Source organism: Ornithodoros turicata, chromosome 2 (assembly GCF_037126465.1).
Source record: "Ornithodoros turicata isolate Travis chromosome 2, ASM3712646v1, whole genome shotgun sequence".
In the NCBI taxonomy this organism is placed as follows: Eukaryota; Metazoa; Arthropoda; class Arachnida; order Ixodida; family Argasidae; genus Ornithodoros; species Ornithodoros turicata.
Window position 1 is genome coordinate 104,698,934 of NC_088202.1, and position 12,933 is coordinate 104,711,866.

Sequence of the window (12,933 nt, forward strand, 5' to 3'; positions counted from 1 at the left end):
ATAATTTGGGGCTTTACGTCGCGAGACAACTGTGATCCTGAGCGACGCCACAGTGGTATGTTGATTAATTTTGCCCACCTGAGGGTTCTTTAACGTGCGCCGAAATCTCGACACACGGCACACCACATTTAACGTCCCTCTAGGAAGACGGCGTGTCTGAGCAACTTGTACCCCTCCACCAAGTTGCCATCGTTCTCGGCCGGGACACGCTAGCGACAGAGCCACCGAGGGCGGCCTTAGGTTGGTTCACCCTTCCACATAGGGACTGTAGTTTTAATGGCGCAAAAAGGACGACATTCATCCCGTTACGTGTGCCAACTTTTTTTTTATATTGTGAGCAATTCTATGGAAGTAGGGGATCGATACAGGTCTGCCAGGAGGACGGTCTCTCCTCTTAGAGTCAATGTCGTTCTCTAGCTCCTTAGTAAGCTCCTCCACTATGGAAACCAGCACTTCCTCGGGAAATCCCGCGAATCTTAACCTACTCAGCTGACCCTGGAAGCTACTTTCTAGACAATGTACGCAAGATCTTTTTAGAGCGTTCCCCAACAGCGACTTGCCTATAGCTCTTTTTACCAACATTGAATGGGCTGGCTTGTAAGGTAGGAGCTTTTTTTTCTGGGATTGTATCTCCAACATAAATGATGTGGGGGACCCGTACGCACAAATTCAGTAATTGCAATTCCCCATATCGCGGCAGTTCGAACGTGAGCTTGAGGCCCTTCATGCATTTTCTAAACACTCCAAGAAGAGTCTCTTTGAAGTTGGCTCTGTTGTCCTTATATAGTAATATCAGGAAGTCATCCACGTAGCGTTCCACACAGGTTCCAGTTCCTCTTTTATCAACCTATCGCACATCCCTAAGAAAATGTCACATAGCGTCGGTGAAACCCGGGACCCGATGGGGGGTACCACATTTTTGGATGTTGAACTGGTCATCATGTTTTACCACCGTGGCTGAGAGGTAGGCTGATAGGAGCTCTAGAAAGGCAGAAATTGACATTCCGGCCTGGTTCTGGAAGGTTACAAGTCCAGTGTCCTCAATGAGGGATTCCACCGCCTAGATTAGGGGGACTTGGGGAATTGAATAAAAGAGGTCTTCTACATCGATGGAGACAAGGGAGTACCCCTTCACGTCCATCAGTTGCAGCAACTGTATGACGAATCCGAATTCTTTATCAAAAACAGGTCACCGACGTGTACGTTGCTGAGCTGCTTTGCTAGAAAGGTTGAGAAACGCTTTTGCCAGGTATTTCTTTCTGTGGTGGTCGTGCGGAAAGTAATGTCCGGCTTGTGAGTTTTGCCGTAAAGAATGACATAAGAAATTTGCTCTTATTCGCCTTGACGGAATTAGCCAGCTTGTGAAGCACTTCCCTTTGGCACAAAGAGGAGACATTATCATAAGACGTCATTGCCTGAAGCTCCGTCCGTCGCTCTGAAGTTCTTCTGGGAGGCTTGGGTCGTCTTCAGGGCACATATGTGGTGTGGAACAACCACAAAGCCCCCTTCCTTGTCCGCAAGGACCAACCTGTCGCCTGTAGTCTCGAAGTGTTGAAATACGCAGCTCAAACACAGGCCATGTTTAGATAAGGTCGTAAGGTTTATAAAGGTCGTACGGGGAACACACAAAAATGAACTGCTTCTGTAAGGTAATAAAAATAAACAAATAAATAAATAAACATTTATTTGTGTTCCTGTCCCTACCTCAAGCTCAAGAAAATGATACCATCAACATGTTAAGTATGCCAGGCGTGGTAAATAAAGAACACTCACTCCAACGGAAACATGAACAACGACATATATTCCGATTGTTATTAGCTCAGGATATAACGCGTTGCCAATTCATAAGGTACATTCCCCCCCCCAAAAAAAATAAAATAAAAATAATAAAAAGAATCCCATAAATTGATAATGCTGGACCAGAGCGCCAAGAGAAACAGCTTGTGACATCACTGATCTGTGATATGAGCTTTAAAATGCCAAAGCAGACTAGTGACCAGCAAGAAAGACGACACCTTTCTTATTATGACAGCCATGCCACGCATGTAAAGTAGGAGTCTGGATTGCATCGCTATCAAAGGCATCAAGCCTGCTGCATCAAACGGTTCAACACCCATGGAGAGAATAAACCGCAATTTCTTCATGTGGTGATTTGCACTGAACCATTCCGATTGATATGCCTAATGACAAAGACCACGTTATGATGCGTGAAACAATGTTGTCAAAGTTTTATTTTCGGCGTTGCTTACCTAAGCTTGTTCATGCTGTGTATACACTAGGAATTTCGTAATTTGCGAAGAACACCAGGCTGTGGGTATCCTCAACCTCTAATCTGAACGACGATAAATTGAGAATCACAGAAACCTTAATTTACCATACCATTGGCTGCTATGTACTGTTGAGGACACGGTTAGCTAAAATCGCCTCTCAGTACTTCGCCGTCCCATATTACCTCTGTTGCGCTTGAAAGTGTGGTGCCAACATTGTATTTGGAGGTGGACCATGTGCCGCATGTGTTTATTACTCGAAAGAAATAGTCGTGGAACACCTGGAGATTTGAGATGAAATAAACCACGGAGTGCTGATTTTAGACAGCCGTGTCCCCCTACAGTACGTATTCTAACCTTAAATAACCCTAAGTAACATAATTTATATAACCTTCCAACTTAAAAGGAACGATGTGTTTTGGATGCAGTTAAAATTAACTCTTCATTAACCATTGCACCACAGTTTCATTCGGGTGAATGCGTAAAACACCGGGCATCAATATGAGAGCGGTTATGATTTATCGACGGCTTTCAAGCGCTGCGAGAAATGTGCGCTGCGAGCACACGGTGTACATGCAATGGAAACAGGCGTGGGTAAGTTACTAAAAAATAGTAACTGAGTTACAGTTACTCCTTTTGAAATGTAACTATACTTACAGCTACAGCTACCACATTGAAGTAATTTAGTTACTTTACAGTTACATTTTTAAAAAGCCAAATAAGTGTAACCAAGTAAAAAAGTGTCGTCTGAGGGATTGTACTGCCAAAGCATAATTATACCGTGTTATAAACAGAGGCTTTCCTATGGGGCCAGTGTAAGGCTATGGGAGTTTGTCTAAGGCCATGCCAGCTGTGTACGAGTTGTCAAAATTCGTGGAATTCTTGGTAAGGAAAAGCCGCATGGCATTTGAAGTTTCGACAAAATGATGCCAGAGAACTGACGCGTGGGAAATATTGCAATATGGAATATGATTGTAGGGTTCCGCGTTTTCGGAATTTTCCGAAATATGCCGAAAAACTCCGAGTTATACACTTGCATCTGGTGCTAAATGCCGAAAATGCCGATTGCACTTTTCTTTCACCTCGTTTCCAGGTGGAATGCGGGGAATACCGCCCAGCTGAGCTGCTAGCCTCTATAGTTCACGGAAAATCATTCCTTCGATCACACACTTCAACTGATCAAAACACTTTGATCAGTGTGTCAAAAGGGTTCAAGTACACGTCGAACACTCCAACAAAAGAAAGGAAATTATTTGTCTTCTCAATGTCCGCAACAAGCTGCTCGCACTCCAAAGTCCTGATTATAGCTGCCGACGCATCTACCTCTGGCACAAACGTTTTAAAATGCTGAACTATCAGAATTTGACAAAACATAAATGCCGAGAAACACCTGCCGAGTCTACCCAGGAATAAATGCCGGAAACGCGGAACACTACATGGACCAGACTGAGGCTTTTTACATTATGGGTTACATTTTGCAGTTACTTGAACCAAGACCGGTAACCTTCATTCGCGTTAGAATCTCGCCCAACGAAAAATTTCGCTTTCATTAGTTGTTTGTGGAGCCAACAGCAGGGCCGTCTAGATCAGTAGTGAGTTTTAGTATACCGTTGATAAGGTTATCGTGCCTCTCAGAACCAATCGCAGTGGCGCGTGACTAACCACCACCACTTATCCACTAATTGGTTCCGGTTAATACGGTTCGACGCTAGCCACGTTATCAGCGGTCTGCTAAAACTCTCTAGTATCTGTTATTCATTGAGATACGATCAAACTGCACGAAAATGCCATAAACAATTCATCTTTGATACGGTCAAATGTTGTAACAGTACAATGAAACCACTCAGGTGACCTACGGTTATATTTTTTGGGAGATTATGCGATCAAGATATCCCACATGTCTTCTCATAACTCTGCCAGGGCGCACACTTTAGTTGGGTTCATGAAAGAACCCGGAGGACACTTGAATGCTTCTGCGAACTCTGGCATGTTTCTTAGAGGACCATTCACGCGAAGGCGGCCCGACGTTCCTGTGCGGGATACATCTTCTGTCTCGCAAAAAGAACTTGCATAGTAGATGAAGAATAGCTGTCGGCTGCTCAGGTCCTGCGCAGTTAGAAGACGATAATCCACCTCGTCCGGCAGATAGGATCGATATGCTTCCAGAGCAGGAACCAGGGCGATCACGTCCAGCACATCCGCCAAGGTAGCCTTTTTGTAGGAATACATAGGTCAATATCACCACGCGTGGAATTTTTACTGAAACGCAGTTCAATGCAATGAGTCTTGCAACCGATACAATCAACGGCTTAGGAATATAACACTGGGTTGAATCGCTCATACGTTACGTAACTAGTAATCAAATTGATGGCGCTTGTATAGAAAATCGCTCGTTCATTGAACACAATGTGTACCTAAAAAATCCGTAAAATTACGTCGCTGCATTTGCCTTTCCTCAAAAGCTACTTGTTCGAGGGTGCCAAGAGCCCACCTGTTTGTATATACCACAGAAGTTAACCGCGGAATGCCCGCGGTGACGTCCTGGTGGTCATTACGGTCAAGTCCCGACTAGAATGCATGTTGAAGCTGTACGTGTTGACGTCAAATACGCGAAATACACACTAAAGTAATAAAGTGTAGAAAAAATTCATCGTCCCCATCCCCTTTGGGATCGATGAACACTTCAGCTTGAGCAAGCTTATGGCATTGTTTACCTGTGTCGCAGCTTGGATACTTGCATACTGCTCTTGCACACATCGGCGAACCCTTTCGAAGATAGCAGCTGGACTTTCATCACCCTCGTGGTCATCGTTCAACGCTCTGTGGTAGAGGAACCTCAAGAGGACGTGGTACATCCTTGGTGCCACGCGTGGAATATGTAGGTGCCTCACCGAAGAGTCGGGGGACATCTCAAAATCAAAGACAGGCAGGGGAATCTCAAGGTGATGGTACGGGGTCTCCAGCCGTGGAAAATTGCTCAAAAAACCCCCAGTCCATCCCGTCCACAGACGGTCTTCCCGTGGTCGTCCCACAGATGAGCGACGTCGTCGCATGACCGTCTTCTTAATCCAAAAATAATAAAAGTATGCCAATGGTGACATGGGCGTGTTTGAGTAAAGGCCGTCTAAGTACTGTTTCCTAAAGGTCGTGTCCTCCATAGGTCCTGGTAGAAACAGATCCCAAGAGACCCCCTGCAGTGCCTTAAGGGCAGACACACGGAACTCACCGGTAGTACGAAACACTTCATTCACGTGCTTCTCAAACGCGCCACTAAGGTGGTTAACAGCTAGGTCTTCCAGATCGCGAAATCCACCGAAGTACTTGGTGCTGTCGTTATAAGCGAGGTACATCGGGACTGCTGGTTCGTAGTTATCAAGGAGCCGCACGCATAAGTGGCGAGGAGTCGCGCCAGAAGGAACGTAAGCGTACGAAGTGGCGTCGCGTAAAGTAGCATTGGCCATTAGCGGACTCAATGTGACAACTATACGGAAAAGAATGTAGTTGAGAAGATCAGTCACCTTAGGCAAAGCACCGCGGTTGAAAAGGTTCATAACATATCCAGCACACGCCAGTTTAACGACGTCTTGCTCGTAGATTGCGTCTGTACCAAACGCGTTACGGAACAGCGTTCCCCACCGTAAGTAGTCGATGGCTGGAAAATCAATTAGCGTCATAGTCTTGCAGCGCTTTAATGCCAAAGGATCCAAATCGGGACGTTCCATCAACGATATCAAGTCCTGCTCTATCTTCGTGATATTGGTGTCAGAGAACTTCCCGTAGAATTCCATCAGTCTCTTGTAAGCTGTGTCCATCCAAGCCGAATCACGAGATAAGGAAAGCAAACGTGGTTCCTCCAAAGCTAGATATTTCAGCCGTGGCTTGTCCGGATCCTCAGCTACTGAGAATCGAAACAATGACTCTATACCCATCTCCCGGAAGACAGCTCCTATCTTGGCGGAAACTTGTTCTGGAGACACAAGGAGAGCCGCCGAACTCAAGTATGGCCAGTCAGAAAAGCCGAGCAAGTAAAAGAAGGTCGCGCGGACGTCAGTAAACAGATTTTCCTCTGGGTGTACGCAGTTACCGAAGAAATATTTCATCTCAGGAACTTCGGGATGTTCTTCTTCTAGTAGGTCCGCTAGTTTGTTTGCATATAGGTTCGACAAGACCTGGTCTTGCGATGTCTTCTCGTGTCTCTGAATCCAACGAGAGCAAGCGAAGTGGTAAAAGTCTGCGCAGGGGTCGACGGAGTACTCCAGTTCTGCGTGAAGACGCGAGGCTTGTTCAACGCAGGCGCGGGAACCACAGAGGTGCACTGAAGAACCGTTGGCGGTAGGGGCCTGCTGAACTCGTAAACGGCGGGGAACCCGGTATGGTTTAGCTGCCGAATGTCTTCGAGGAGCTACCGTCGTCCACTTTACTGAGGGCAGACTGATGAAACCTAGAATGGCCATGATGAGTACCAAGACGGCGGACACGATGCCCCAATATGCAAGATATTTGAGTACGCTTAGGCGTTCTGCTGGTCGCTCAACGCTTGTGTCGTCCATGATGCGTATTCAATGGTCCGTGATGTCTACTGGACGATTGAATGTTCGTGCCTTCGTAGTGCGACGACTTGATAAGCGATAAAGGCAAAGCTAAACGGTAACGACGAGCTGCGAATATGGCGCACGAGTGCTTACTGTCAACAGCACGTTGACGTGCTTTTTCGTCGTTCACCAAACCATTGTGTTCACAGTGTGTTCATTTTTATCCGTTACAGATTTTTTTATACAAAAATTTTTTTAGAACAGCATAGATGTCGTTTTTGCAGTTGAGTTATACGGCCAGGCGGACATCCTCTCGAAGAGAGTATGTAACTGCAAGATTACTAATAGACCTCTCCCTGTTTACAAACAAGTGACGTCAGGTGGTACAGCAGCTCCGCCACCTTGTTAGATTGAAACTACTATATAAACAAAAGCAATAAGTCACAAGAAAGCCATGTTTCAAAGTGGCTTCTCATATTCTACGAGGGGTGTTCAAGTCAGACAGGGAATTTTCTTTTTTCGCAAAAGTAAAATGAACTTACAGGCGAGAAATTGGTTTTATTTTTCAACGCAATCTCCAGCTGCACTAATGCAGTTGCCCCAGCGTTTCACGAGGGCTTAGATGCCAGGCAGCGTAAAAATCCTTACCCGCGCGTAGCAGTCATGATCGGACCGCATTCTTGACCTCGTCGTCGCAGCTGAAGTGGCGGCCCCCAAGGAACGCCTTCAGTGGCCCGAAGAGATGGAAATCGCTGGGGGCGAGGTCTGGACTGTAAGGGGAATGTGGCAGCAACTGCCAGACAAGTTCTTGTAAGGTGTGTGTCGTGAGATGCGCGGTTATGCGGGCGTGCATTCTCCTGTAGGAGGATGACTCCTTTGGTGATGAGGCTCGGCCGCTTTTGCTTCAGCGCCTTATGCACATCCCTGAGAACCTTGCAGTAATTGCACTATTGATCGCATTATATGCACTACTGATATCGAGACATGTTATCCGTCGGCCCTTGAGGATCAGGCGCTCCACAAGTTGGATGTTCTCAGGAACTCTGACACTGGGCTATGAGCCGCCCCGGCCGGGACCATCCTGCACTATGTACGGCCGTCTCGGAACCGTTTGCACCACTCAAACGCTTTGCTGCGGCTAAGTGTATCGTGGCCACACTGAGCCTGAAGTCTTGTTCTGTGAATTTCAGATGACTTTACGCCTTCATTCACAAGAAACTTCATGACAACTCGCTGTTCGATGTGGGCGCTCACCTCGTTGTCGGCCATCTTGTCCAGCACCTGTCTTCTGTTTTGCACAAACTTTGGACCACCACGTGGTGAACGCGGAGGCCTGTCGCGTGTCAAAACTACGAAAAAGAAGAAGCGCGAGCCATTTGTACACTCAGGAGACAGAAAGTCCCGGTTTGACTTGAACACCCCTCGTAAGATTTTTTTTTTTTTTTGTAATTCCTTACATATTATTAGTTATATGGCCTTGTTCTGCTCCATTCCACAGGAAGCCTATTCTAAAGATGGCTTTACCGGGTCCTTCCATCTTCTGGAGCACGAGTTTCTCTCGGAGTGCACGTGGTGTCTCTATACAAAGCAAGCGCGAACTAAGCCGTAAAAACAAACCACATTGCGCACAGGATTACGACATTGACTTTCAGAGAACACAACTCTTGAGATGAAGCCTTCTTTTTTTTCCGCGGTGGACTGGTGCGACAAGGTCTATTAGACCTTGTCGCATTACTCTCAAACCACCAGTCTCCGTGCGCTCCTTAACCTCGTTTCGGGCGACGACACAACAGGGGTGGACTGCCAAAATCGCTCTCCCATTGAGATGAATACTGGTGGCCGCCGTCTTTAATGAGTATGACTGACAATAACGTAACATTCCATATAACTAATCATCCGGTAAACATCTGAGTAGCATAACAATGTTCGAAAGATCAAGGAAAAAGTAGATTGCTTGCTTCTGCGTCCGATATGCACAGTTGTTCACGTGAGGAGGGCTGGCCGATGCGATATCTTTTCTACACTGGGGGCCTATTCCGATCTATGTCGGTAGCGCGAACGTGTCGTTCGGGAGCGAGAACACGTGGTATGTGACGCAACGTAACGCTATCGAAGAGAATTTGGTATTCCCTGCGCTCCAAACGCGTCGCCCGTAAGCGACGGTGTCGCTCACGGGAACGACAGCCTCCACCCTGTCGATATGGTGGATGATACTGTCGTTAAGCGGAGCGAGAGCTGTCAAGACGGCTGCAAGTTACTTCGCGTGGCTAAACACAATCACGGTTGGCGCCGGTGTTTAGATCGGGCGACAACGGGTTTGTATCAGATGAAACGCCTTTATTGAAACCACTTTGCCACAGAGACAATTCTCCACCCCCTATCATACATATCAAACAATACACCAAAGGTCTGCCTAAAGCTTACATTTCTCCACTTGTTAACTGTCCTGACAGCTCCTTCTCTGGGAATTTAATATCGCGACTGATTCTGCCCACTGATTCTAATTGCGTGTAGGTCGTCAGCAAAATGTCCGTGACTAAAGTGCGGTGCTCTATGACGAACACTGATCTCGATTGTAAAAGGCTGGATCGCGCATGGGAGAGGGGCTCGTGGGGGAGAGGCGTGCCTTCGAGCCGCCATGTTGGTGGGCCCTAAAGTGCTTTGTGTGCCCATAGAAAACAATGGGAGGCAACAGAGATTGTATTTATTGCGCTGCAAGCATTGGTCGTTGTTTGTCATCACACAATTTTGTAAGGTGCCAGTATACTGATGTATCCTAACAGTGTTTCACAGGTGCCCTGCCGTTCGATTCTTAATTACGTTATGTTTTTCATTCCGAAACTAGACCGTCACTGCAGTGCAGCGCTGGGGATTGTACTACAGCACGTTTCCCAGTCAATATTTCAATAAGAAACGACTTGAGGTTAACAACAACCATGTATATAATATCCCGTACTGCGTTCTGGACAAAAATTGTTCCATAAAGAACGGTCCGGGAAAAGATATACTCGCATGGCAGAAAGAGATCGTTCTGTAGAATCACAGCCGTTGTTTTAGCCGTGTATGCGTTTAGTATGATTTATATCAAGCATCGCCTTAGAAAGAGTCTTTTAGTAAACGACAGCGGTGCTTTGCCTCGCAAATATGGACACACCGAAGCAGCCCAAATAATTACTTCACGCAATTAGATCACACTCATTAGGACAGTTAATCAGGTAGTGATGTAAGCTTAATCAAATTAAGCTACTTAGAAAGTGGTAGCACCTGCTTGAGACACAGGACTTATCTCTTTTTGAAGTACAGAAGTACCTTCTATGTTTGTTTGCTTCCTTTATTTGTTCTGATTATTTGCAGGCGCGATTGTGCCAAACTGAATGTCCTTTTCTCCCAGCACTCACGTGCTTTTGTTGAATACAACTGCAGCGTGCGAAAAGCTGCTTGGGGACGGGGTCCTGCTATCCAGTGCTGACTTTGTCATGCTTGTTATGTGGAGCATGTTTCAAAAAATGCAGCTCCACGTATGGTCTTCAAATTGCAACAGGACTATTTGGAGCTTGAAACAGTTGTGATTTTGTCATTTTGGCCCTCGTGTACTCAGTCTGTGAAACGCAAACAAAAAAGTCTAACACGATATGCTTTTGTAATGAAGATCACTGATGATGAGTAAAGAGAATATACGTGTTCAAGTTTATTCAATATTTTATATCATTCATTATATTATTCAACATTTTATGTCAAGTTTATACAACATCAAGTTTATTCAAGTTCAAGATTTATTTCTTGCACTTATGCGTTTCAGGATACAATGAACGTGCAGGGAGGTCGCAAAAGGCTACATTTATTGTTTTGTGACCTTGCTACAATGGCAATATATATTTTAGGAATGGCAATGATCAGGTACGCTCTCTAAATTTGTAGCACTCAATGTTAGGTTGCAATGAGCAATGAATAGCAACTTCCCTCCTGATATTTTCTCATATATGCTAAATTTTAAATTTAATGTGATCAAATATGTGATAATATAACAATAATATATAAGAATATAATATGTGATAAATGAATGTGATCAACAGTAGACGTAAACAACATGAGTAGCCAGAGAAGGAGGAGGAGCACGTTGCAAAAAATGCAGCTGCACATCTGAAACTCCAATCATTATCATCGTCATCTAAAAGGGAGTGTGGTAGCACTGACGTGAAACCAGGCACGATTTCTGAAGATCTTCTATGACACTTTCCGCAGTTTGCACACTTTTCTGCGGCGTCAGTCTCTCTCATAGGAGTTACTTTGCAGTAACGGTGACTCCCATCTTACATTTTAATGTGCGAGGGCTCTCTTGCACTACACATGTACGGTTTCCAAACTGCAACATGACGATTTGGAGCTTGAAACTCGAGCCCTGGTGTACCGTCTATGATATGGTACCAACTGAATCATGTCTGAAACGTGATGTTTAATGGAAGATGGCTTTCTTGGTTGTGCATTCTGCGTGACAAAGATGTAACACGATATGCTTTTGTAAAGAAGATACGTGATGTTATGCTCTATGAATAAAGAGAATATACAATTTTCAAGTTCAACATTTATTCTGGCATATACGCATTTCAAGATACAATGAATGTGCAGGGAAGTGACAAAACAATACATTTATTGTTTTGGGACCTCCCTGCAATGACAATATATATCTCAGGAATGACAATGTACACGTATACTATGCAAATTTGTTGCACCCAATTTTCATACATGCTGAATTTTAAATTTTTGTTTTGCTGCCTATGTGTTCAGTATATTACAAATTGCTTAATGCAAACAATACTTTGTTAATTTCAAGCTTTTTGCTCCCATCTAAGATATTCCTATCCTGGAGGAACTGCCACTCCGACACCATAAAGTATTCAGTAGGTTTCACTCTGGCAGGCCCTGCCACTGCAGATTTCCTGAATTGAAACCCTTCAAACTGTGTCATAATCTTAAATACGTCAATATTTCTGCAAGTAGTTGACATGCTGGATGACACTCCTCCTGCAGCTAAGGCAACTACAAAGAGTTCCAAGAGGCCGAAGGTAAAACTACAGCTGCATGAGTGTGATCAACAGTAGTGCATTCTCAATAAATAATTTTCTTCTTATAGCGTACATGTGCATGCCTATTAACTGGAACAATTATCACAGCTCCCTGACAAGTTTTAATTTCTGAGAGTGTATGTAGAGGCTGCTTATATCTACAACAGTTCATACAAGGTATTATATACTGTGAATGCCTTTAAAAATCCCATGTGACACATATCCCTTTACTTTCTGGAGGTGCTGTGGTAGTCAAAGTTTGTGGGCATTACGCTGGTTCTGCACCCATTTCTTGAGTATGTTGAGGCAGCTGTGAAGTAACCTGCATTGATGATGATTATTCCAATTTTTATGGTGCATCGACAACAAAGGAAATAATACATCAGAACATTGGTTTGGGTGCAACCAGTTAAAAATGAATATGTTGTTTAATAAATGCATTGGACAAATGTTAAAACATCAGTTTAAAACATGGTTTACAATCCCAGTATCTTCTAAAAATTAAAAAGATTAAAAACTATTCTAAAAAGAATATGGGGAACTCTTCTAAAAAGAATTATAATCTTTAATTATCATATTCCTGGGTGAAGGAGCCTATAGTGTAAGGTGTGTTTCTGATGTGAACATGTAAGAAAATATGCGAAACTGAGAGAGGCTAACCACAGTGCGTGCACTGAGGTTGTTCCTTCCTGTAAAGTAGAAACCAGTGGATGAGGAACGTGATACTTACCTGTACACCCAGCCGTATCACACTGCACAGATTATTCACTGGGTAGCCCTCATGACGAAACCTGTATTGAGAGACCACTTTTGCCTTAAAAAGTGCTACAAATAGCACGACACGCTACAAATTATTACTATCGTAACAAGCTGACGATACAGCTCAGACACAAAGGCGTTATTCAAGTCGCGCCACAACACCGTTACGTAGGATTCTTTGTCACAAATCAAACCAAGGCACAAAACAATACCAACACATGAAAAAAGGTGACAATCGTGGTCTCATTATGACGTAATACCGAACTTGTGTGCGAAGGTAATTCAAAGAAATGAATGTGGCACTTGCTTCCG

At 44.6% G+C, this 12,933-nt stretch overlaps 1 protein-coding gene across 1 annotated transcript; it reads right to left on the reverse strand.

The window, feature by feature from the left end:
* Positions 1–4,052: 4,052 nt before the first annotated feature.
* Positions 4,053–6,934, reverse strand: LOC135383924 (neprilysin-like). The gene is made up of 2 exons (XM_064613207.1): positions 4,982–6,934; positions 4,053–4,478 (listed from the first exon to the last, which is right to left on the reverse strand). The coding sequence occupies exons 1-2, from the start codon at positions 6,815–6,817 to the stop codon at positions 4,173–4,175; spliced, it is 2,142 nt and encodes a 713-aa protein (XP_064469277.1). The 5' UTR covers positions 6,818–6,934; the 3' UTR covers positions 4,053–4,172.
* Positions 6,935–12,933: the final 5,999 nt, after the last annotated feature.

Bases quoted from the DNA above. Each gene is read 5' to 3' on its own strand.
- LOC135383924 (XM_064613207.1), bottom strand. From the start codon at position 6,817: ATGGACGACACAAGCGTTGAGCGACCAGCAGAACGCCTAAGCGTACTC. The intron at 4,479-4,981 runs GTAAACAATGCC...TCCTACAAAAAG, and splicing joins GTATCCAAGCTGCGACACAG to GCTACCTTGGCGGATGTGCT.